We start from the raw sequence: 27,682 nt of genomic DNA on the forward strand, positions 1-27,682 counted from the left end.
CCCAAAGAGAGTGGCTACCTCTCCTGTCTGGTTTGATCTGAGCAGTCCTTTGTTATTTGTCGAGCTGGGACATTGTCTTTTGTCTTTGTCCGTCAATGTAACCACCCCGTTGCATGAAATATTACACATTTGCATTTATATTCGTAGTAATCACCAGCTGTGGCAAGATATACTGTCAGCATGTCCCGCAGCCTATAATAATACTGCGGAATAAAAAAGTAGCGGAACTGAGGTCACGCGGCGCACTGTCCCTCTTCGGACTGTTTACAAAGACGGACACGTTTTTTTGCGAACATGGCGTCGGTTTATGTTTTGTGACTTTATTTGAATTGCGATTTACAGGCACTATTTTCTAATGTTAAGTTTTATTTCATGAACGATGGTTGATAATTATGGCCGGGGACGAACTTGCTGCGTTCAGGGAGAGTTGGAAACAAGAGTTAACGAGTAAGGGGGAGCAACGACTTGTTGCTGCAACCTCTGGGGATACCTCTGGTCAGTGTGACAAGAAAGACTTGAAAAATAGGTATTTTGAAGATTTTAATGATCTCAACAATACCGGCAGTCCTTCGGTTCCAGAAGAGAGCGGCTGCAATGAGGAGGAAGGGGGGAGCGTCGGTGGCAGAGGAGAAGGAGAAGCTGCGGCAGAGTCACAGGATCAGCCTGAGTATGTGTCCATTGCCCGCAGTTTGCTGGACGGGAGGACCAGTCCTTTGTTGGACAGGATTCAGGAGGAGAGAACAAAAAGGAAGAGACAGTATCACTCCAGGACCAATGTGTGCTACGCCTCCTTACAACAGCAGCCTCAGGGAAAGGTCAAGAAAGAAGAAGAGCTGGTGGATCAGCTCATTCAGGATCTGGTATGATGATGGTTGTCATGATGATGAAATAATAATGGTTCACCAGAATCGGTTTTAATGTTATGGCTGGTCAGTGTATTTAAGTAGAAATAAAAAATCTCAGGTCAGTCAAAAATCCAGTTCATATAACATGATGTGTATTCAAAGAAAAAACATGATATTTCATGATATTTGGGTTTCAATTCAGTTTATATTGCAGCTCTGAATTATTTTGGTTCGTTTATTAGGATTCTATAGTATCGATAATTTCCCTTTCATATTTTTGTACGGGGCAGTGGTAAGTAACGTGTACAATAGAATTTCTTAATAAAGGTAATTGCTACATTTAGCTGCCCCTGCTAATAATTAAAATGCTGGGCCAAAATGAATAGGTCCTCCTTAAAATAGCACAAATGTGAGCCTTCAAAAAGGACAAAAATGACCAGTCTGTGTAATTACTTCATTAAAAAATGAGGCATTGCAGCATCATACTATGAACCATGTACTTTGCCACAAAAACAAAAATAGTTTGGACCGAAAATAAAATGGCCACATGAGGTTTACAGTGATCAGCTACAACATTAAAACATTATGGTCACGCTGTATTAATTTTTTTGCATTCCTTTCCTCTGCAGAATGAAGTCAACGACATTCCTTTCTTTGATATCGAGCTACCGTACGAGTTAGCCTTAAAGATTTTCCAGTATCTGGACTGCACTGAGCTGGGCCGATGTGCACAGGTGAGCTGCTGTGATATAACTATTCTCAAGAAGATAATGAAGGAGTAGCAGACAAAAGAGTGAGCTTCACACTGAATGAACAGCTATGTAGTTAGATTATTTTGTAATGATATTCAGATAAAAGGCTTGGACCATATCAATCTGCAGACATACTTGAGCCCAATGAAGTGTCAAAATAAATCTCAGGGATAATGACAGTTAAAGTGCTCTAAAAGTGCAAATCACTGTCATTACCAAAAGACACAGATCATTATCTGCATCTGCACCAAATTGTACCTGTTCATCAATCTCTTAAATATATACGTTTAGAATTTGGAACTTCATTTTTGAATAATTGGCTGACAAGCAGACAGACAGACAGACAGACTAACTACACACTATCTGGTTTTTTGTCAAGTATATTTTAAATGAAAGGAATTTGCTTTGGTGTTTTTGTGCGTAAAAAATATAGGAACAAGAAAATAAGGCTAAAACAGGCTTGGGATAAAAGTAAATGAATCAAATTGAATACAAACAAAGCAAGTATTCTACAGGAGTACTCAAAAAAAGACTTTCTACATTAAAAAACTTAAATGTAGTATAAACAAACACAATCTAACAACTAGCATCAAATACATGAAACCTCCCTGTGGACAAAACAAAAAATAATTTCTAGAAATCTGATTAGAACAAGTCACATTTTAAAATAATTGGTCAAATTTAGGTCTGCCTTTTTTGTAGTTATGATTATGAGAAAATGACCATGTATTTTTTGTTTTGTTTTGTTTTTTACATGTATTATTAGAAATAAAACAACAAAAAGCAGCACATTTTTTTTATCATAAGTAAAATTGAGCAGACTGAGCTCTTCACAGTAAATATCCATTAATCTTGCACTGTCCCATACATGCAGCATTGCTCAGGGCAGTTTAAATACTTCATGTGACGTAATTCAGTATAGATTGGTAAATTACATTATGTGTGGCAGTTCCACAGCATGCTGTGCACAGTCCGTTTGGCTGCTGGCCGGGCTTATTAAGCACAAACAAATTAAGTGATGCGAGCATGTAATGTATGCTGACTCAATCCACGGTTACACTGCCCGATGTCTTCCCAGGTGAGCAGAGCATGGAGAGTCCTAGCAGAAGATTGTGTTCTGTGGTTCAAGATTTGCTCAAGGGAGGGTTATCTCCAGGATGCCAGTGTGTCCGACTCCCCCTGCTGGAAGAGCACGCTGCGAGATTGCAGGAACTCAGCCAAAACTGTGCGGTCCAACTGGAAGGTGGGCAACAGGTTTTCTGCTCCACTGAATCAGTCACTTTATGACCCACAGTAATTCCTGTCCATATGTTTGTGTGGTAATATTAAAGCACACAATTCGCAACACAATAAACATCATTTCAAATGTTTTTTTTTGTAATAGGCAAGGTGGTTTTCATTTGGTAGAAGTGAGATTTTTGTAAATCAACCTCTTTTGCAGGCAAGAGACAAAACATTTACTGCTCATGACATTAATATTATCTTAATGCTAAGTAACATTCTTTGTCTAGAATCGTGTTGGATCCATCAGCCAGCTGCAGTACGAGCTGGGGAAGGTGCTGTGTGATGTCAGCTCTTTTGACCACTTTGTCTTGGCTGGGTGAGTTACAAGGACCCAGGTTATTCTTAATTCATCCGCCATGTTTTTCTGTCTTTTTCTCTTATGGTTGTATGTTGAAAAATCTAGCTATATCAACCTTAAATGTCTTCTCAGTGATACAGTTTAATACTGACCGATGATCAAAGTGCACACTTTTCTTTTTTTACATGTTGTGCCAGCACAAAAACATGTGTTTCTGATGAACATAACAGACAACAACCACACCGCAAAATCACAGCCATTATCATATTCTGCACCAGTTGTACGCATATGACACATTTTCTTTTCATGCTGATTTTTGAAAAACCCATATTATTAAAGGAAAAGTGAAAAGAAAATAACACCCACCCCCCTTAATTGCAATCTTTCCTTGCACAATACAAAGATTAAGTTTGCAAAAATGTTTATTTTTTATTATAAATATTTGGAAAAGCATTCAAACAGCTGTTTCTTCAAACTAAATGTGCGACTGAAGGAGCCGGGCAGACACAATGATAGATTGTGTGGACCCACAAGAGCCTTGTTGACTGCCCACATGGAGATGTGTAGCATCTCCACGGAGTGATGTGATTAGATTCCCATCAGTCCTCTGCTCTGTCTCACTGGAGATTATCTGTATCTTTTCGAGTTAGCAGCTGTAGGACATGCAGTTCCAAAACAGTTTGTGAACACAGCAATACACACTTTTTCTACATTTCCTAAATCAGTCCAAGTACTTTTTTATTTGTAAAAAGCCCAGCACCCTGTCTTCACAATGTGCCATTTAGTGTGCGATTTATTGGATGCATGTTGTCAAAGTGTAGCCTGCTATATTGCAAGCTTTCTCATACTTCCAGACCCTAGCTTTAACTAGACAATAATTAATGTTGTCTTAATCATCAAGGCTCAAACAGAAGACATTTGTAGTTGACCCTTGATGACAAGTTATGCGTGAAGTTTAAGGTAATCTGTGCACAAAGTTTCCTGCACATTAAAGTTTTCATCATCACCCTGTTGATTATTGGCATTGAGGTCATGCACTAATTAGATGAAAGTGTGTTCTCCTATTGTTAACTTCCTGCCAAACCCTACAACGCCAACTGCACACACACACACGGGTGCACACGCTCTGTCACACACTCTGTCAGTGTGTCAAACACTCAGGCTGTGAGGCGGATACTTGCTCAGACATGATGGTATCTGTGGAGGTGGCAACGCTGGCAGTTTGTCGTCTCCCACTGTGAGAACTCATTGACTCCAGTTAAGAACAAATCAGAGAAGGAGAAACAGAACACGATGGAGCAAAAGCCCATGGAGGGCCACAGGTTAACTTTGTTGTTCTGTGTGGGCACAGTTTTCATCACTAACACTGGATGAAGTGTTCAAGAACAGCAAAATGTCACAGTCTGGATCAAAAAAAGTCGCTGCATTCTGCATTTTATGGTCAATGGATCAATAGCACAGCAAGTTAACTGTTTACGTTGACCCTGCAGACGTTTTTTTGGTTTTCCTTCAGGTGCTGAAAGGGCTTGTTTAATGTCACAGTGTTAAATTGAAGGCAAGAAAAGTCAGAGGCCAGATCCATCAGCCAAATCAGATTTTGGTTTCTCCATTCAATGATGATTTGTTTTGTTTCTAAAATGTCAGAAAAAAATAACACATTTCCGTTTTCTAAACCCATGATGAGGGACCTAAAATGTCTTGTTTTGCACCAAAAACTCACATTGGAACAAAATAAAAAATGTTTTGACAATTAACTGACATTTAAATAAGTTTGAGAAACACTCCCATCATTGTGTGAGATTCAAAATTGATTTATAAAACTAAATCTAACATTGTTAGGTCATTCCCTTTCTGCTCTATATTATTGTAAATCTGCTAGCTTGTGATCACTGCGGTTCAATGGTGTGGGGTTAAATTAGCAGCTATGTTTTGTCATCCTCCACACATAGTGTAACAAACATGTTAGAATAGAAAATGACAAGAAGTCAGAGTGGGCAAAGGACGATGGTGCGAGAAAGGAAATGATTCATTGGTGAAAGAGTGACGTCATCTGTCTGCAGTGGAAAGTTCTGTAATACTCATTAGAGATTTGTGTAGGAACCTAAAGATATGTTTGTTTGGTAATGTTTATTTTTTGTCTCTTAGGTACACCTCTGGTGATGTGAGGCTGTGGGATACACTGCACTGGGACGCAAAAGCCTCGTACCTAAAGCCCAACGGCCTATCAGCAAACATGGACCCCAGACCACATGCTTGTCACGTCCAAGTCAACAGCACAGTGGCTGCTGCAGCTTATGATGATGGTCTGTGTCGTTATGTAGTGGCTAATATCGTTTATCGTATCATATCTTCTTGGACGTTAGATCTATACAAACTAAATACAATCGCTGACTATCAAAACAGTGGGTCGAGCAGGGCATGAATAACAAATAAATGGTCATTTCATTTCAATAATAATCTGATTTAATACATATTGTGGAAATAATTGTCAATATTGCCTTTGATGTGCATGCGCTTAGACTGTATTTCACTGTGCGTCTTGATGCAGGCTGTGTGGACCTGTGGAGCACAGAGACAGGTGGGGAGCCCATCCACCACTACCAGATACCAGGAAGGATCCAGGCCTTTGCCCTGAGCCCCGACAGTCCCGTGCTGTGTGCTGCCTCTGGGCCTGACATTCGCCTCGACTGTGCCGATGATCGTGGCTACTGGAGGACACTTTGCCAGGCTCAGCTACCCAAGACTGTGAGTCGGCCAGACGAATGTGTATGAAGTTGTCCATACGGACGGTGTGGATGATAACGATGATTTGATTCAGAGTTCGTTCGTTATTGTAAATCGTGTATGTAGCAGAAGGTCGGAAGAGTCATTGGTCTCAAGGATGAGTGTTTTCTGCTATAGTTGGATGTAAAGTACATTATTTTTTTCTTAAATATTCATGTGTTTTGCACTGATGTTGACACATTTGAAATTTAAGATGTCATGTTTGGATTTGTGGAGGTCATGTAGCAAATGAGCAAATATTTGAATTATGAGCAACTGGAAGTTAAATTAGTTCAATCCATACGAGGTATTCTCCAGCACATGGATCAAGTAATGACATTTCATTTAATTGTTGAGAGGGCTGTTAATATTACTGCAGTTTGAAGTGAACTGTCAAGTCTATTCTGTCTGTGCGACAGGTAGAGAGCCTGGTGTTGGTGCCAGGTAGGGGACAGTGCCCGCTGGTGGCTGTGGCAGCAGGAGACGCCGTGCACCTGCTGGACCCGCGAGAAGATGAACCAGGGCTGCTGCACTCTGTCTACGGCCATCCTGTTACTTGTCTGGATTCTTCCAACTCGCACGTTGCTCTTGGGGTAAAGAGTGCAGGCTGGGCAATGCACGACGGAGGAAACAAGGTAGGTTCACTGTATCTGTAGTTTCTGTGAAATGTTGGTGCACTGTTTTGTTTAGCATACAATATCTTAATAAAAACAATAAAAGTCTCTATAGTCCACAAAAGTGCAAATTTGGCTTTTCGCAAAATAGTTGAAAAGTCAAATGAACAATAACACATCATATACATGTTAACTGCCCTAAAAGAACGGCACACATCGCCAGCACAAAGTATTGTATAAACTAAAAAACCTGCTGTTTAAATGCTACTGGAATTAACAGAACTGTATCAAGGTGTCTTCGCAGCTAAACTAAACCACTCTTTAAACTGATGTGAATCTTTGATGCACCGCAAACAAGGATTGTTCTTCATTTCGTGTTAACTGTGTCTCGGGGCATTATTCTGTGTCCCCTTAGACCCCTTGTGTTCCCGATAGAAAATAATGTGATATACCTGCAGGGGATTTGTTCATAGTAGAAAAGTCAGCTTAAACAGCAACGAGCTCACCTCGGGCCCCGATCCTAATTACTACAGCCTAAAGTGTCCTTTAATAAAGCCTTGATCCCTGAGCTACATCTGTTTGTTTCTAATAATATTGTGTTTCTACGGACCTGTGCACCTAATTAACTCTTAAGTCTTTGCTTTGAGAGCACATAGAGCCATGAGACCAACTATTCTTTGGGGATCAGGAGGCAAATATGTAGCTGTCAATATCCTTGTCATGATAATGTCTTTCTTGTGTATGTTAATAGATGCTGGAATAAGTTGCTTCAAACTATAGCAGTGTCCATGCTAGAGGCTGTTAAGACTGGACAGGTGGTGATAGCCATCCTGCGCCTCTGTGGGGCCCAAAAGGGAATTTGTGCTGAAAAAAAACAAAAAACCTTTGTCCGACTTATTAGAAATCTAATAATTATTTTCCTTAGACTGTAACCATGACCTGGGGGATCTGGGAGTGTCTAGTTTGGTCAGTAGGGGGCTGGTCATGTGGGAAAATGTCCAACTTTTTGAGAAAAAGAATAAATATCAGAATAAAAAAAATTATGATGACATTTCTCAAATAAAAGTGTTTGTTTTGATATGGAAGAATAAATAGTTCACGATATAAGCGTATTTATGATGCAAAATAATGAATCTATTAATAAAACAAAAACATATTAATATAAATTAAGTATTTATTTATCAGCGCTACATACTCAAGAAATATGACAAGAAAAAAACATAAATATCAAGTATATGAAGCCCCCCGTCTGAGGCCCCAGACAACCACTGCGTTTGCTCATGTGTTCGACCGGCTCTGCAGCAGCAGCAGCCACAAAGCACTCGTCTGTTCGCGTGAGCGGCTGTCTTTGTTTGTGAGTTACAGGTCATTGCCAAAGCTGCTACACTGACATCACTACTGCAGCACAGCTCACATAAACATTAGCAGAGTCAAAGCACCACATAGTGGACGAAGGCAAGAGTAGCAATGAAAGATGAAGTGGCCTGCACTTATCAAGCAAAACTGCTGGTACACAGTGAGAAGACTCATAATAATAATAACAGAGTTGTTTTATTTGACTTCATATATTGGATTTATGCATATTTGTATTCATTTAGATATAAAACTCACTTAAGTTTATCTTAAAACTTTTTGATTTAATCTCATGTTGCTTATAAATATTGTTTCAATGCGGTTGAGTGAAGCACATAGAGTTGCCTGTCTTTTTCAAGTGTACAAATCAAGTTTCGTGAGCACGCTTTTGAAACGTTCTTGTTTCCATGGTGACATAAGCCCAATCTCTCATATAAAGCACATCAACTTTTGATCAGAAAGCCTCTCATGCTAATTAAAATATTTTACAAATTTAATTAGCCTGTCTGTCACGCTTTACACGCGTTGAAGTGCAACAAAAACAGGGAATGAACAGCTGCAGCGGTTGGTGATGCCAGACATTTTTTTAATGTGGCCTTTAGTAAGAAAACATATGCTTCATTAAAATCTGTCAAAATGCATGGAGGTGACATCCAAGGAAGTCATTTCACGCCTCCTTCCCTCACAGAGGAGTGATAATAATCTCCAGCATTTTGAATGAGATGAACCCAACCACATTGTCACGTGATTCTCACTGACTTTGCCGCAGTTTTGTTTCAAAATCACACAGTTTAAAGTAGGAATGTTGCTTCATACCCTGGCCAGCATTATCACAGCTTGTGGCTTTGTCTTGTAGCTGTCATCATAGTGTGTGTGTATGTGTGTGTGTGTGTTTGAAGCCAGTCTCCAGATCCTCATTACTACTCGCCTTCCTTTTGCCAGTGGACTGGGAGGTACCCAGGCATTCACCCAGCTCGAGGCTGGGCGCTCGACACAAACACAAACTGGCATCTGTCAGACTGTCCATGCACGGTGGTGGATGTATAGCCCACACAGGGCTGGATGATTGGATTAAAGTCTTAATGAATGATTTAATGTCTTACATATGCATTTATGTGACATACTGTTACTAAAAGTATGACTGCAACTACTGTCACAGATTAGGATCAGGACTCGGAGTCGGCTAATGGCTTAACACAGATTGGAGTGTGAGTACAATAATCCTTATGAGTCCTTATTAAGTGTTAGCAGTTGATGCTGATATTGATATTAAAACAAACAAACAAACAAAAAAACCTTACACTAACACAGCAGCCTACATGCTGTACATTTAAAGATGTGCAATTGTTCTAAAATGTTGATACACTCTTTTTTTTGGAGGATAATTTATAATTTACCCACAAACCTCAACCCAAATGAGCTGTGGAATTACAGGTGTGAGAATATTCTCTCTGAAAATGAAGAAGAATCTGCACAAATGCATGAATAACTTCTGATTCCGATAACTGTTTGGGACTGAGCTCAGTCTTGTGAAATGAGCTGGAAATACCGAATGACATGAAGCCACAAACCTGCCGTTACTCTGTATCTGGTCCACTATTCTAATCTCTGTTTACCCACATGGTTTCTGAACCAAATGTTGGTCTGAAATCCATATTTGTTTAGATGTGGGTGTGCGGCCACTGAGAGCCAACAGTACAGCAGCTTTTGCTGGAATGAGTGTGCTGGCGCACCTGTCTGTTGGTCACCGACCTGTCTCTCTGTGAGCACCCTGTCCGTGCTCTTGCAGTGCATGATTAAGCTGCACAACAAGCCAGAGAGGTGGACACCACAGAAGCAGAGAGGATAGCCAGAAGATAGTGGGAGCGAGCCACGGAAAAATGGAAAGTGCTGCAAAGATTTCTAGTTACAGACAATGACTTCCAGTTCGTTGAGGATGGAGCTTAAAGATAAGGGCTGACAAAATGGGGTGCGGTGTATTGATTTCATGTTTTCAGAGTGTAGCCTGCTCGACCCTTAATTGGCAAAGTCTGTGGTTGTAGTTAAAGCAAGGCGACACTTCTCTCTCCATGGCCATAAATATTAAACAATAAAGGTTGAAATTTGCACTTTTGCCAAATGTTTTCAACAATCCAGACAACGGCCACATAAAAGGTTTCCTTTTAAGTGCTGCAGTAATTGCCAAAGGCTTTGTCTTTAAAAAGCAAAGACGGTAATTACATTAACATCCCAGTGCAAGCCACCATTACAGTTTCCTTTGTCTGCAAGCTTCACGAGCCTCCAGCAAGTGCATTAACCTAACAACTCCTCTATCGTCATGCTAATGGTTATTCGTCGTCAAAACTCTAAACAGCCCTCAATGTTATCACAAAGCAGATCTGTCATTTCCCTCACTGACATTGATTCACTTTATTGGGTTGATATTTAATAAAAAATGTCTCCCTGCAATAATTTATCGACAACAGCAGACCAAACCTCGTTTCTGGACACCCCTCCGTCCTCCGTCCTCCTACTCCTCCCCCCCTCTGTCTCTGCCCATCCACCTCTCTTCCTGTGTCCAAATCCTATCAAGCTGTCATTTCAAAGTCTGGTGAGATTTGGGCTTTGCCCCAGGGTGCTACACAAATAAAGCTCAGCTTGGCCAAAATGAGGGACACATAAAAACTGTTGGCACCTTTTCAAGACTTACATCATGCCTCATCCTTTTACTTCAAATGTGTTTATCTTCGTGGCTGTCTCTCAGAATCGCTCTTGCTCTCTCCCTCAGTCTAATTTCTTTATGCATTTAATTATTAAAAAAAACAAATTTTGCTTGGCGGGGCCATTTGGTTTGTTCCGTCTCGTTTTGGATGAGAAAATACCAGCCGTTAATTGACCAATTAGGCGAGCGCCAGATGACATCATTTCAACTTGCATGAAGAAAGTTAACTGCAGTCATCGAGCCGCCAGCGGCAATGTGCATGACTGTCGCTGAAGTTTGTCTTTATGTTGATCTGCCCTCCCTCACCAGGCTTATAAGCTTAAGTGCTTTTAATTAACTGGCACTGCGTCACTGCAGTATCTGATTTATCCGTGCAATATTATTGTCTTACACCCAGTGTTGCCCTTCTGTCTCGGCGTGTCGTGCCATTTTGTGCAGGTTATGGAGAATTAGTAGGTAGGATATGTGAATCGTGCTCAGGGGGGAACCTCAAATGTAAGGTTTAAGTGCGTTGGCTACGGACCAGATTGTCCATTTGTTTGATTTATTCTACAGTGCTGCTACAGTTGGTTACATCTGCTGAATGTGATACAGCATTTGTGACACTTTGGCTTGATTAAGAAGCTGTAATTAATTTTTTTTTAAATTAAGGACTAAGAAAAGTGTGAACTGAACAAAGTTAAATGATGGGGTCACACGGTTGGTGTAGTGGTTAGCACTCTTGCCTTTGCAAAAAGACCCAGGTTCGCAACCCAGTCGGAACAAGGGTCTTTCTGCATTGAGTTTGCATGTTCTCCCCGTGTGTGCGTGGGTTTTCTCCCACAGCCCAAAGACTTGCAGATTTGGGGATTAGGCAATTGGACACTCTAAATCAAGGGTGTCAAACTAATTTTAGTTCAGGGGCCACATACAGTGCAATTTGATCTCATATGGCCCAGATCTGTAAAATAACAGCAAAATAACCTACAATCAAGAACTCTGAATTTGAATTTGAATTTGAATTTGAATTTAATGAAGTATGTTTTTTTTACAAAACATATTATGAACAACGTGAAATTCCTTGAGAAAAATACTTCAAGGTTCAAGGTTTCTTTATTGGTACCCAAGGGTAAAATTATTGTGCAGACAGGAAATACAGCAGTTCACACATACCAACAATAAAATATAAAATCATTCTTGCAAATACTTGCAATTTCAAAAATATTATCATCATCATTTACATGTGTGCATTATAACTTAGCTTACAGATCACAGTGGATCTATAAAGGCACAAAACATGTCGTAACAGGTATCTGGAACTGAAAAATATAATATTTTATTATATTGACATTTTCACAAATTCACCCCATGGGCTGGATTGGACCCTCTGGTGGGCCGGTTCTGGTCCACGGGCCCTAAGTTTGACGCCCCTGCTCTACATTGACCATAGGTGTGGGAGTGGGTGGTTGTTTGTCTCTGTGATGGACTGGCAACCTGTCCAGGGTGTACCTCACCTTTCACCCTATGTCAGCTGAGGTAGGCACAGTGCCCCTCCCACGACCCTCATGTGGAGGATAAAGCGGAAGAAGATGAATGAGTGAGTGAGGTTAGAGTTGTAGTAGGCAAGATCGCTAGATAACTGATAAGTTTAACCTCCAGGTCATTCAGTACTCATGTTTTGGGATTGAGTGCAGACACGTGTTTCATACACAACATGTTGATCTGAGGCGATCTGTGCCACTATAGCAAGCTTTTCACAAAAGGGATGCATATATGCCGCGGCTGCCAAGTAGAACAGCCAATAGGAGGAAGCGGAACCTAAATGTGGTGAAGAGGTACAGTTCTCCCTCAGATCACTTTCATTACATGATGGTCAAAAGTTGGAATTACTGACATGTAACACCAAATCCTACAATTGCACTGCCTACCTCAGCTTTAATGTAAGAGTTATTTTAGGTCAGATAAACAGTGACATATTGTCCTATTTGTTTATAACATTGTAATTGTCCACATTCTCAGTAAACAGAGAAGTCGTTCATATTATTTATTAATATTTGGGGTCGGAGCCATTAATCTACTGTCTAGTATTCAATAGAATATGTGATTGTGCTGAATCAATGTGGTAATGTGGTTCGTCAAGATCGCTGTCTGACCTCTAAAGCACTATGTTGGTTTTGCTGCATGGTTAAGGTGATTGTGGTTCAATTTTTGATCATGCTCTAAAGCTTTAACCGGTGTTATGCACTGTGTTTAGTTGGAAGACTGATCTTTGTGTGGATTCTTGCTTTTCTTCAGATCCATGTCTACAGCTTAGAGACAAGAAAACCTGTGGCATGCCTCGGCAGCTCACCGGGAGATTTCACCTGCATCAACCTGAGGGACAGCCCTCCACACCTGCTTGTATGTGGAAACAAGGACAGGAGGTACAGGACACACATGGAGAACACACACAGACTGATTGAGCAGTGGGTCAGATGTTTGACTTCTGATCAGAGTCATTATTTATTGCCTGTCATTCCAATTTTCTCTCTCTTTCTCTTCTCTGTGTTTCCTTCACTGTCACTTGATGTGAGAGGTAGGGTCCAGCCTGGACAGGTCACCAGACTGTCACTGTCAAACAACCTCTCACACTCACACTCACTCAATTTTGAATCTTTTCAGCCATTGTCTAACACTTTATTCTCCATAGACAGGATGAAAGGTGGCGTACACAGTGGACAGGTCACCGTCCATCTCAGGGCCAACATGCAGATACGAACAACCATTCACTCTCACATTTACACCCACGGGCAATTCAGAGCATCTTAATTAACCTCTGCATATTTTTGGACTGGATTAGATCAATCGGACGCTCTAAATTGACCATGAGTGTGAGAGTGGATGGTTGTTTGTTCTGTTATGATCTGTCCAGTGTGTATCCCGCCTATCCCCCGATGTCAGCTGAGATTGGCACAGTACCCCTTGCAACCCACATGAGGGTAGCGAGGGGAGTCCAACCAAAAAACTTCTTATAGGAACCAGTGCTGATCACTGCTTCACCACAATGCCCCAAAAACATCCAAAACTGGCTGAAACTGGGCCAAAACAAATTGTGTGGAGAGCTGTTTACTTTTTTTTCCTCGTAGTAGCACCTGATGAAAGATGTTGGAAAGCGGAGGCGACTTTCAGTGAAAAACAGGTGTTTAGAAAATGTGTGAAAAGTAAAGGCTCCGGTGCATTATTCACACTTCTCAGCCTGTCTGTTGCCTTGGAAAAACAAAAGGTTTCAAAAGCGGCAAGTGAAAGAGAAGAGAGAGAGGGAGGCATTGACATACTCAGACGTGAGGTGTGTTGTTCTCAAATAAAGACGGTCACCTTCATTACCTGGAGTGTTGTAGAGGAAGAAAATCTGAGCCATCTTGATCTCATCCAGCGACAACACAAGCATCAATGCGTGTGCACACACTTGCTGCATCGCTGACCTGGCTCTCCAGATGAGAACAAGACGCATAAAAGAGCCATTCTCATCTATTCTGCACTTGTTAGCGGGTGCTGTGGTGCACAAGCTGGCAGGAGAAGAATCCCTGGCACGCCTTCCTCCGAAGCTGCCCCCGCTGTTTCTATTCAGCACCAATCCATCTGGCTGTTAAGTAGTTGGCTTAAAGCAAAAGAAAGAACCACGTCATTTTGTTTAGTTTCTGTTTACCCCCCCCCATCTTTGTACAAGTTATGACACCAAGTAAATGTACAAAGACAAAAAAAAGTGCTCCATCAAAGATAAAATATCAAGCCAAAAAGAAAATGTTTTACATTCTCTGAGAAACAATTCAACAGCAGCAGCTTTTGAATGACGTATTCAGTTCTTGCCAAAGCATCGGTGGGTGCTTTGCCCAATTCCTTCGTGCTTTATTTGTGGTCTTTTCTTTCTGTGAGATGTGCGGTTGTGTTCAGAGAGATTCACACACCAGCTTGGCTCTTCCTTTTTGGCCCCACCTGATGCAGTGCACAGTCGAGGACAAATGGAACGCAGGGGGACTGAGGGGACAGTCAGCGAACTTGGCCCTCTAACAGTGTGGCTTGAGGCCAAATACTAATGTATTTCTTCTTTTTGTCCAAATGAGTTTTTTGTGTGCTCCTGGGAACAAATGGGTTTTGACAAGGGCTGTGTGGAAAAAGGCCAGGTCAGTGTTAATGGTAAAGAGCAACATCTGATGCAGTAAGAGGGGGACATTAATGAGTGTAACACCCATAGTAATAAGGCAGTTATTATGATATAAGTACTGTAGAATGTACATGGACCTGGGTGACCACAGGTCCAGAAAGTGAAGCCACTGTAGAAGTACCTGAAACGTGACTTCTCACTTGACTTGTGACCATCAGTTAACATTTTCATGTGGAGTTCATGGTCTCAATAACTAGTTTCATGTCTTCTTCAATACAGCATGATCGCATTTAGAGTCAGATAGATGATACAACTGTCAGAAAGATCCACTCCTTCACTTAGAGGTCCAGTGTGTAATAATGAGGTTCATTTAATTTCTGGAGTGCAGAGTGTAACAAATTGAGCACTCCTCCAATCATGCCTCTCTTTCTCAAGCATGTCAGGGAACTACGCGGCCTTCATTTACGGTAACAGAAATGATGTAAACACTTTTTCACCAAGTTGTTGATTTTCATTTGTGAAGTAAATATCTGCTTCAAAACCAGCATTGGCCTAAAGTACATATAAAAGGCTTATTTTTATTTTATTTTTTTAAATTTAAAAACTTCATGTTGTCTTCATGATTTACCACTCAGCTTTATAATGTAATAATAATAATAAATAAATAATAATAAAGTATTGATCCAATACTTTCCTGAAGGAAAAACCTTGGCTGTTTATAAAGGGCCACTTCACCCATTTTTTTTCTAATTTCCAGAGATACAGTTGTGTTCAAAATAATAGCGTAATAGTGTAATTAAAAACGTGAATAAAGCAAAAAATACTTAGAATTATAATAATCATTTTTATTTTGACGCATTGGGAACACTGCACATTATATTCTAAGTCAACACATGAAGAAAAATGTATATATTTTTTAACTACTTTACAGAAAATTAAGAAAAATGAATAATTGGCTGTTCAAAACAATAGTCGTGTATGTATTTTTCTTTACAAACTGAAATATTTATTGTACAAACTGAAAAACTTTAGGATTTAGCATTCCTGTGAATCCCTTAACTAATATTTAGTTGTATAACTTCTGTTTCTGGGAACTGCTTCACATCTGTGTCGCATGGCGTCGACCAACTTCTTGCACCTGTGAACAGGTTGATTGACGACATTCCACAATTCCTCTGCATTTCTTGGTTTTGCCTCAGAAACAGCATTTTTGAAGTCACCCCACAAGTTTTCTATCGGATTAAGGTCGATAAAGGTGCGATAAATAGTATAGTAGTATTTATCGCATACCAGGGATCATGGATCAGTTTGCCTACATCAAAATACTTGACAAGAGGTCATGTTGCATTATGCTGAACCTTGAAATGGTGTTTCAACAAGACAACGACCCCAAACACACCAGCAAGTGAGCAACATCTTGCTTCCAGACCAACAAAATGAAAGTTATGGAGTGACCAGCCTTATCCCCGGACCTTAATATGATAGAAAACTTGTGGGGTAAAAAATGGGAATGAAACAGCCCTTTTATGTGGTTTATTTATTGCACATCGTTAAACCTGGAACGGCTGGCGTCTTATTTGTAATCTTCAAATTGTGTTATAATGTTGAAAATATCAATTCATTTGGAATATCAAAGCGGAGCATGTGAATTTACCTAAACCCAGGTTTTACATTAGACTTCTCATTTAGTTTGAGCCTCTTCCGCTCCTCTCTTATTAGACAATGCTCTGCTCTTCCTGACTAATGAAGTGGACTCTGTCCACTGAAATCTCACTGCCGCCTCCAGCTTCAGATTTATGGTTCCCTGCGGTCGGCCCCCGTAACGTTCAGCTCTTATTGTTGAAACGTGTGCTTCCATCACGTAATGCCACTAAGCCGACAAAACTAACTGGAGACAACCAGTCCGCGGTGCCTATTTAGCCATTTAACTCAGATTCTTCAAAAAAATAAATCTGGAGGCGGAAATGAAATCTGGGTCCCACAGTGAATTGGATTATGTTAATGAAGTCTTGGAGGACGGTTGAGGCTGGATACAGTCGTGTCCTGGATGCTTTCAGCTGCAATGAAGCCACAGTGACAACAGATGGAGCTGAAGCTCCCCTGGGCTTTTGTTGCTCATGAAACCCTGAGACCCAGCAAGCAGAAATCCTGCTTTTTTACATAATAAATACACAATTACTAGTGACTTACTTATTGAAAGGACCAAAGTAATCACAGTGAGCACATAAAGTATTTATCTCAAAGCGGCGTTTATGAAGTGCTTTACTTAAAGGATTAAAGAACGAAAGCTGTCAAAAGGAAACAGAATTGCATTGATGCAAAAATATGTAATTAGCAAATCAATCATTATATATTATAATCCATTAAATGTCGGGTGATGTCATAGGTAAAAATAATTGAGATCATCAATTATTTTAGTTATTTAAAGAGAAAATATTATTTATAGTGTCACATTGATTATATAGTTTGTTTTACGTTCAAAAATCTATACAACATTTTCAATATATTTTATTGTTTTCTTGAGATTTTATCTTCCTACTGTATCAACAGACTTTACAGGAGATTGTATTTATCTTACCATGTTGTCATTGCAGCATTTATTATACCTAAAAAAATGTTTTTATACATTATTCTTTTTTTTTTTACTCATATTGATATTTAACACCAACTACATTTTTTCTCTTCAAAATGAACCCTATGTCACACCATCTCCATGCTTTGTAGTTTCTTGTTTCTGTCTTGGTTTGTTGTCTTTATTTTAAGCTCATGTGCCACAAAATGTTGCCTTTCTTTGATAGAAAATCTGGCCAAATAACATTAGGCAGAAAGTCTTCTGTGACGCATCTGCTTCAGCCTTTATTTATCTGTGGTCTTTCACCCCTCAGTTCTCTTGCTGCTCCTCCAACGCAGAATAATGTGCTTTTGTCTGTAAATGAATGCACTCTTTGATAAACTGGACTCTCTCTGGTGCCGTCTTGGTATGAGATCTCCGCCTCTTGTCAGCAGGAAGCAAAACGCAGAATAACACTGGAAATCACTGTTGCTATTGTACTCTATTATTCATCTCTCGTGCTCATTTGAAACACATGTTTGTGTCGCATAAACACTCTGTTCAGAACCGTAAAGAAGTTAGAGAATCAATGTGAATGAATGGAATCATATGTCGTTGTGTGCTGTGACGCAGGGTGAGAGTGTTTGACCTTCGAACCGGCTCCTCTGTGGCGTCTCTGTACGCTCACCACCTGGGCGTGACGTCGGTGCAGGTGGACGACTGGAAGATCGTGAGTGGCGGAGGCGAAGGATTGGTGTGTGTGTGGGAGTTGAGGATGGGCACTAAGCTGTGGGAGATGCACAACAGGTGAGACAGAAAAAAGAAATAAATAAATAAATAAGTATCTGCATGTTTGCTGTTTTCAATAGAGGCCAGATCTGGTTTAGTAACTGTGCTGTTTCCCTTTCAGGTCAGAGTTCATTTGGGTGTTTATCCAAACACATTCAACTTTAAATAAAAAATAATAAAAAAAATTCACAAATTATCGCCAGAATTAAATAGGATTCAGGTTGATTTCATGGTCATTAAAGTGGTAAAACAGATGGCACAGGTTTCTTTGGTGTATTAAGAACTGCAGCTTACACAGTGCACACATTTTGGAAACTGTTTATTGATTCAACCTCATAATTATAATAAAAATTTGAAAGATGAATTTTTTTGCATAGAAATCTCTCCGTCACTACCAGCACATAAAAGAAAAAAAGCAACCCTCCCTTTAGTAGGATCTGCTCCAAAATGTAATGAGTTCCTCCTTAGTTCATTGCCCCACCACTCCATAAAATTTAATGAAAATCACTTTAGTAGTGTCAGTATAAATCCAATGAGGCAACAACAAAAAAAAAAAAGACAAATACACTCAGACTCCACCAAAGAAAAAGCTTACTTTTTATAATGTTTTCAAGAACCAGTTGTGCAAAGAATCTGACCTGCTATAGGAGCCACAATTTATATTTCTGTCTTGGTTTAGACTGCAGACATTTGTTAGTTCAAATCAATAGTTTATGTTTTCACATCGTGCAAATGAGCAAGTTTGGACTCTGTTTTTGAGCAAGATTCAGGGCAGTAAAAGGCTCTTAGCCGCATATTTCCATCGATAAATAAAAATCACACGCAATAATGTGCTTTACGTCGTACGTCTGGTGCTGAAGATGTTGTCGTCTGTCTTACAGGCATCCTGTTCGGCATGTACACTTCAACAACAACACCCTGGTAACAGCCAACATCCCGGATGATAAGGCACCACGGGGGGCCTGCATCACAGATGACGACCTCACCGCTCACCGCAGGTCACTGCTCTCACTCCCACGCTCTTCTTTCTTTCTCTTTTTTTAACCTGGAACTCTGTGAGGCAGAAGTAGTCAGTGTACTGTGCTGTAGGGTTGAGTCTGAAACCACCTCTGTGTTTCACGCATGGTATGTTATGTTACGATATTTTAGTATCCTATTATAATAATAATAATAATAATAATAATAATCAGCCGTCTTGTGGTGGCTGTGATCACAGGAAGGAGGCTGTCATGAATAGATGACTGATCGGAGAAAAAGTTGAAAGTAAAGCAAGAACAATTACTTAAAGAGTAACTAAACCCCTAAACCACTTTTTTATGGTTATCTAGTAATGTTATACAGTGATCCAGGTCCAACTCTTGGTAGTTTAGTGAAAAGTATTTGAATGATGTATTTTGTGTTAAAAGTGTGCGTATGCACTGCCTCTCTGGCTAAACACCTCCCATAACATTTGAATTACGGGAGATGAAGTAGGAAAATGAAACATACTTTTCAAAATAAAACATCCCGTGTTGACAGCACATAGTATTTTACTTAAATACATCACAGAAAGAACCCTTTCAGGCCCAGCATGTTCTAGTTTATTCCGTCGGTAGAAATACTGCTCTGTAAATGTTGTGTTTACAACATTTGTGTTTACAACGTTAAATGTTGTGTTTACAACATTTACAGTGTATTTCTGCACGAGAAGTACCCCTCTGAGGCTAACTCTGCCCAGGCATTAGGCTTTAAAAACCCACCCTAAACTTTTTTGGACTTTGCATATTCTTTAGCTGGATATATCATTGCCTAACTTGTATCATATTATCATTATGGTTGGCCATATCTAGTGAATTGTGTAATAAAATCTGTCCTGAAATCATTTTTTTTTATTAAATGTAACAATATAAGGTTTTATTTTACTGATTCACGAAAACAGTTGAAATTCCACTGCTTTCTGTGGCATGTCACATCATGATTCTGTTATCTGTTATATCCATCGCTCGCTCATTCACGTCCAACGGTTTCCAAAAAAAGTGCAATAAACTGTTAATGTTGTTGCTGACATTCATGTTTTTATCGTTCAGACACAGAGGAGTCATCTGCCATTACGACTTCTCTGAGGACGCGCTGTCACAGGATCACGTCCTGCCCATCTGCAGGTCCGACTTCGCCGAGTCGTACGGCTACAACTACAACATTAGCCTGGCAGTGCCGTACGACAGGCTGCCCGGCTCTCATCCATCACACTGAGAACAGTCTCACCGGTAAATTTGATTAATTATCCAAGCTGTATCTTCTTTATTTTTTATTTTTTGGTGAATGTAATATTTATAGACTAGATTTTTAATAAGGAAAAATAAGGACGCCAAATCTATATATTATAGGTTTGGTTTCCTGGATTTTAATCAATGCTGATGTACAACATCCATTAAAAAAACAAAACACCTCAATAAGATCTTAAGTTATTTATTTATTAGCTTATGTTAAGAAAGCTTGTCCACATACTTAAATTATTCATCTTAGGTAAAACGTTTGTTAGTGGACAAAGACGGTAGAGGATCTTCATGGTACAACATCAGTGTACTGTTACAGAGTGTAACGCTACAGGAATGGAATAAATGAGCCTCCAAATATTCTGGAGTTACAGAAGGAAGTCTGGGAATGAGTGACATGTTGCTTACATACCACAGCAAGGTAATGTGTTCCTTAGAAATCAGCTCATCTGAGAAACTTAACAAGAGCATGACAAAAGAAAACAGGAAGGTATTTGAAATACGTGACACTCTGAAAATGGAATTACAAAAAACTCCCAACTTGTCAAACGTTAACAATTCTGTTATACTGCTGGTATAAAAAGATTCACCGACTAAAAAGCATATCAAAACGTATTTGGCTTCATTTGTATTTAAGGTTCTGCTAAAAACAGCAGGAGCATAGACAATTATGTACAAGAGCAACTCCTTCAGGAGGTTGATTTCCCACAGCGCATTGTTGAGGTATCTACATCCAAAAAGCGAATGTGCATCCTGGACTCCATTTCAAGGCCCTTCAAAATCTGCAGACAGACGGGAGAAGCATTCGTAGCAAGTGCAAAATATTCCGATTCAGTTTGATCACGTGAAGAGTTAGAAAACTGCAAACCTGTTCGAAATGCTCAAATGTAATTCCTTCATAAAAATCATCTGGGGCCTGAAATGAGACAAATTAACAAAATACAACTTTATTATATATTTATATGCATATATATATATCTATATATATGTGTGTATATATATATGTATATATATGTGTATATATGTATATATATATATATATATATATCTATATATATATATCCACACATATATGTGTATATATGTATATGTATATATATGTGTGTATATATATGTATATATATATGTATATGTATATATACATACACATATACATATAAAAACTAAGTTTTAATTTCCCTCACCATGTCTGGCACATTTGTGCTCGCCACTTCCAACATGGCGGCGTCTGCTATTGCCCTTGCAGCTTCGTGCCCGATGGCTCCACTCTTTGAAAGAAGCTCCTCCACGACCTTAGATGACATGACAAAGATTAATTTCAATCCTCTCCGGCGGGAGTTTAATGGCACATTAGAGCCTTCACAGAGTAAAAAAAAGCCTTATTCACATAGAACCCTCAGTGAACTATGATGCTGAACAACATGCTCATCAGGTGTAGTTACTTTACTGGTTTTGGTGATTTAAGGCCAATTAGAAGATGACAGAAGCCAGATAGACAGGTTGCTTTTTCAGCATTTTTGAGAAAAGTTGTACTTTATTTAAGTATTTTTTTCAAATAGAAAACTTCTCATATCGTTTGCATTAGAGCTGGGGTAGGCAACATATTTTTATTCCCAAATAACCTTGTAGCATAATGTAAATGTTAATTTATGGACTTTTGCACCTCTTGGCTCTGTTTTCAGCTTGGGGAAAATCTGGCCAAAGATTAGAGATTTCGACCAATCACGTGGCCGTTCAGAGAAAGACGGTGCTCCTATTGGCTGTTTAGCAGCTGCAAATACACGCTCATTTACCGGAAAGGTCGTTCTTCCAGCATTGGCACCAACTGCCTATGCTGCAAAGCAATCTCAGAAATTAAAAAAGGCAGTCAAGGCAATAAAACGCATATGGGACGTGTTCTATAATTCTGTCTGACAAGTAAAACCTGAATTACTGAAATCTAAGAACGACGTCACAGACACAATTGGTCACAACGAAATTACAACTAGTCCAAATGACGTCACATATGTCTGTAATGGTAATTACGGGCAGTCAAACATGGTGATTCAATGGCCATTAGACTCAAGAGTGAACAAGAGACCACAGTTAAGGCACTGAAAGTTTTTATATCGACACCATTTTCAGTTTTAACTCCAAAATTCTTGTTTTTTACATCCACTATTTTCGACATAACAAACAAGAAATGCTTAATTTGCTTTACAAGATCTTTAAAGAAGACACTAAACTAGCATTTGAGACCAGTAACTCCTAGACTATGTTTATTTAGTCTCATGTTGGACTCACTGAACTGAAACACACAGCAAACATTTACAATTCTTCCCATTTGAAAGGTTTCTTCACTGACTTGTTGGTTCTTGGTCTCAAATGTCTTTTAAGTCATTTTGATTGATTTACACTTTGGTGGTTTAAGTCACTGTTATCATCGCTTAGTAATCTTATGAAGAACAGACATATGAGGCGTAGAATGGGGATGAAAGAGTCCCAACTCTTGAAATAATTCCGAACCAGTCATTTAAAGGTGACATACTTGCTTAGTGATTTCTTTTGTAAACATTCATAGCCGAGACACAAACACAATGTAGCACAGGCAAATATACCGGCGCGAACTTCAAAACCAAACTGCTCAACACCTCTTCATTTCACAACCACGTCACCAGTCCACCAACACCACTAACTACATTTAGATAGTCATTCAGTGTAGTCATCTGGAATAACAAGAACGCCCACAACAACAACAACAACAACAACAACAGCAGCAGCAGCAGGAACACCGCACCTCTGTGATGCACCCACACAAATATTTTTCTCTTGTTGTCACTTATTACACCTCGTCACAGGTCTGTGTGTACCCTCTTGCTTCATTACACACCTGTTGATTAGGATAATAATTATTTAAAAATAAAATACATGGGCCACTGTGACACGTGCACTCCCACGCAAAGTATATACTGTAGTTATAGTTATACTTTTACAAACAGTCAAGCTCACTACAAACTTGTGCAATGTAACCTGTAAAACCTCTGAGGGCAGCACGGGTCAGCTGTCTTACCTTCCTGTACTCCACCAGTGTGATTACGCCATCGTTGTCTGTGTCGTGCATGTTGAACAGAACTGAGAGAGAGAGAAAAAGGGAAGGAGAAGGACGTCAGTGTCTGGTCTGATTTTTTTTTTTTGGGACCATCATCGACTCACTGTGTGACCAGCGAATGCTGTGACTGCTTATGTTTGTCAAGACGCTGCGATAAGAGGCGATAAGAATAATTTAGCAGGCTGTCTTCAGGCCAACTCACCACCGCTGAATGTTAACAATCACAACAAGACAATGAAACATCTTGAAAATCGCAGACACGAGAGTAGTCACGAGACGCAGCAATGAAAATACCGGCTTGCTTCCTTCCCCACTTTATTTTTTTTTTTTCTCTCTTCTCATAAATATTCACCATTTGATTCTACTGAAAGACGTTAGAGTCAGACTAAATGCGTTCAATTCTGTCAAAAAAAAAGGGACAAATGCATTGGCTGTTGTAAGCCAGTTCAACACTGCATGCGGCTTTTTTCTTTTTTCTTTTTATTAAGATTCTAAATGGAGAAATGTATAATTATGAGAGCAGAAAGACCTGTATTCATGTGTTTACAAAAATGGGGGGGAAAAAAATGGTAAAAATGTTTTGTATGAAGCCAGACAGGTTCAGTGAGTGAAACATTGTGCGTTGGGGTTTTGTGCAGAACAGTGACACTTGTTATTCCTAGGAAACAAAATGAAAATGAGGGTCCAAAAGACATGTGGGACTGAATATGGGTCCCAACACAGTGAATACAATGGGACAGTGGATGTTGCAGGGAGGAATCTGGTGTTGTGGTGTCCAGTAATTAAAAGTTTTAGACCGGCGTTCCAGCTGTTTACACACTGCACATTGTTCAGTTTCTTCTTAATTTACTGTGACAGAGATGGAAATATTTCTATTGTATATAATTCTTATACATCTCTTTTTTTTATATATAGTTATGTGAATTTCTCTTATTTTTCTATTCTTAGTTGGAGTGACTGTAATGAAACCCTTCATTAATCCCCTGGGGCAAACTGGGTTTCATTGGGTGGTGTCTTGACTGTGACACAGCTGCAGAGTATACACACAGAGCAGTCACCTGCTCTTGTTACTATAACTATACTATAACTAGAACATAGTTAAGACTCTTACATTGGAGCTTTTCTTTTCTCATCACTTCTCTCTCCTCCACGGACGTCCTCAAAGCCGGAGGGCGGAAGTGAGACATGACCATGACGAACTGTTCAAAGCCAATCTCCTCGAGGTGGCCCACTTCACTGCTACGCTGGTTTCTGGGGAACAGAGAAGTGAAAAGTCAACCATTGCAGATTGTTTTGTTTGTTTTTAAATGAATACTTTCAGAATGCAAGTTCTCAAGATAACTGGACGGGCTGGTTTTTTTCTTCATATTTGCTTGAACGTTTGCATGTGTGTGCATGGCTGTGTGGGTTTTCTCTGGGTTCTTCAGTTTCCTGCCACAGTCCAAAAACATGCAAATTTGGGGATCAGGCAAATTGGACACGCTATTTTGACTGTGAGTATGAGAGCGGATCGTTGTTTGTCTCTGTGATGGACTGGCGACCTGTCCAGGGCGTACCTCACCTTTGCCCTATGTCAGATGACCCTCCCATGACCCTCATGTGGAGGATATAGCAATAGAAGATGGATGGATGTTTGCTCCTGACTGGATAAAATGTTACTGACCACACTCTAACAACAGGAACACAAACACGAACAGGAACTTTAAGTTTTAAAACAAGACCCATACTTATTCATATTCCCCAAAACTTAATTCTCTGTTATTCTGCATGTGGTGTTTTTTATTTTGCAAATATATTAAAAATCTTGAAGAGAAGACATTTTGACACTTCCTCTTTTGGTAAGTGTCATGTACATTGAACAAATATCACATACCCATAACACTTTTGTTTTATAAAAGTCCAAATTGTGGTTTCCAAAGCATGAGGTAGTGCTGGAGGTAAAATGTCAACAACTGACTCTCCATTGCAATAAATCCATTAAGTTTCTTTTTTTTTTTATCTATTTATGGAATATGAGATCATTTGTTTTTCCACACTGCACCACAATTGTTTTGGGATGAAGCATGAAACCCGCATTATCAGTCACCCTGACGCCTGTGTTTTCATGACAACCTTGTCCTTCAACTATAAGCGAACAGAAATGAAGCATTAAACACTTAAGAGTTTGGAAAAAACCCTGCGTTTACTCATGCTAATTGCATTCTGTTATTGTGAAGGTGACTCACTGCAGAATGACACCCAGCAGAAGGAGATAGAAATGCCTTAGGTCTTTATCTTATCACGAAAGACGTGAAGCAATAGGCAATAGCCCAGTTTCTATTGCAGCCATTGCCAAACTGAAGAATCCTGCAACCCAATTCAAATCCATAAAACTACTACCATATTAAACTAAATGTTACCATGCCATTTTCATGATCCGATACCCATCACCCTATTACTTCTTTGCACTTAAAAGACGAATAAAAAATATGGCACATGTCATACGAATATACATAAGATGGTGAAATTTGACTACACCCACCTTTTGTCGAAGAATGCCTCGATAATTTGCTTTCTGATGGGATTGTTGGCAAGGGCCGGAATGGCGTCCAAGTTCTCTCTACTGCAGTGCGACAAGAGAAAGTCCATTATCATAAAACAGAAACTGCAGTACAGTTTACCCTCTCTCTATATATACTATATGTATATATATATATGTATATATATATATGTATATATATATGTATATATATATGTATGTATATATATGTATATATATGTATGTATATATATGTATATATATATATATATATATATATATATATATATATATATATATATATATATATATATGTATATATATAGATATTGTTTTACACATTGACATAATACAGAACTTTATTTTTAGGAAGTACCTCTGACCATGGTAAACTTCCTTATAGAGGGACGGGGCTGGTGATTTACTGCCAGCGTGTTGACAGTGACAGTGTGTATGATGTGTGTTTGTAACTGTGCCAGATACCAGAGATACCCTCAGCTCTCTACTTAACTCCCCATGTGGGTAGTATTTCAGTTTTCGTGTGTCACCGCTGAGGCAAAAATTGTTCCCACTGAGACGATTTTACCTTATTGTCTCTTCATTTCCACTCAAGTGCAGGAATCGTTTCTTCAGGTTTTTGATCTGCTCCAATGAAACTGAAAATAAAAAAAATTAAAAAAACACACCGGCAAAAGGAATGTAAGTAGACCATAATAACATGACTTTAAACAGCACTAAATAATAATCTATATAGTAACGAGATGAGATAGTGACAATGTTTACATGGACCCCAGTAATCTGATTACTGACCTGGCTCATGTTATGATATTTACATGAGTTGCATGAACAGAATATTGCATTTATGTTCCTGTTGACATGTTCCAGAGCGCAGCCTTACCTCTACATCTTAATCTGACTATGGTAACATGAATCAGAATACTGCTGGCCATGTTTAAACTGAGAAACAAAAATCCAACCATTCACCTTATTCTGAATAAGACGTTATGCATTTTATGAAGTTTCAATGATATTCCATTTCATATTCTTGATGCCATAGTTGGATTAGGACACACATAACTGCTATGAAAACTTGAGTACAGCATTATAATCTCTAATTATAAAATGTATATATAATGCAACTAAAATTGGACTAATATAAGTACTAAGTAACTTTTTTGTGTCCGATTCCAATACCAAGTAACTGATACAGATATCGGTGTGATACAGTCATTTAAAATTCTCCAACTGTGTAGCAAACGTTCTTCTCCAATATGACTCAGCTAAAATGTTGTTGTTGGTTTTCATTTACATTTTTACAGTCTGTGCATATGGCAGCATGCGATACATTATAGGATTTTCTTTGGATTGTATCAGATCTTATATTCTTATTTGTCCGATATCCGACTGAGTATCATATCGACTCATCCCTACTAAATTGTTTACCCTGAGTATAGGCTTATTGGGATAATGAGGTAGGTATTACTATGGTCTGAATCAGGTTAATAATAGCCGGTTGTTGTTGACGCATGTGAACATAATCAGTGTTTAAATAAAGGGAGTGACATGCAGCCAGTGGCCCAGACTGTTTTGGTGCAGCTCAACTATCAGTCTCATGGCAAAGCAAACACACTGTGCAGCATGAGTTTTGCCATTTAAATACCATTTCCAATGGTTCCTTGAATCATTAACTCACTGTTGTGTACTAATGACCTGATCCCATATCAAGACAGGTCTGGTATTTCCTCTTGTAT

At 39.3% G+C, this 27,682-nt stretch overlaps 2 protein-coding genes across 2 annotated transcripts in view; one reads left to right on the forward strand and one right to left on the reverse strand.

The window, feature by feature from the left end:
• fbxw8 (F-box and WD repeat domain containing 8) lies at positions 1-20,502 on the forward strand. Its single transcript, XM_044025795.1, has 11 exons — positions 1-860; positions 1,475-1,579; positions 2,676-2,840; positions 3,109-3,197; positions 5,325-5,482; positions 5,728-5,924; positions 6,362-6,577; positions 12,885-13,012; positions 17,915-18,088; positions 18,952-19,068; positions 20,137-20,502. Exons 1-11 carry the CDS (start codon positions 393-395, stop codon positions 20,300-20,302), a joined length of 1,983 nt encoding a protein of 660 aa, XP_043881730.1. The 5' UTR covers positions 1-392; the 3' UTR covers positions 20,303-20,502.
• tesca (tescalcin a) overlaps positions 20,503-27,682 on the reverse strand; it is an 8,112-nt gene continuing 932 nt past the window's right edge. Inside the window, exons 2-8 of the mRNA XM_044025796.1 lie at positions 26,518-26,587; positions 25,935-26,015; positions 24,525-24,664; positions 23,375-23,436; positions 21,510-21,617; positions 21,194-21,241; positions 20,503-21,107 (exon numbers count right to left, since the gene is read on the reverse strand). Coding sequence (XP_043881731.1) covers positions 21,015-21,107; positions 21,194-21,241; positions 21,510-21,617; positions 23,375-23,436; positions 24,525-24,664; positions 25,935-26,015; positions 26,518-26,587 — 602 coding nt within the window. The 3' untranslated portion in view covers positions 20,503-21,014. The remainder of the gene's footprint in view (positions 21,108-21,193; positions 21,242-21,509; positions 21,618-23,374; positions 23,437-24,524; positions 24,665-25,934; positions 26,016-26,517; positions 26,588-27,682) is intronic.

Source organism: Solea senegalensis, linkage group LG5 (genome assembly GCF_019176455.1).
Source record: "Solea senegalensis isolate Sse05_10M linkage group LG5, IFAPA_SoseM_1, whole genome shotgun sequence".
Lineage (NCBI taxonomy): Eukaryota > Metazoa > Chordata > Actinopteri > Pleuronectiformes > Soleidae > Solea > Solea senegalensis.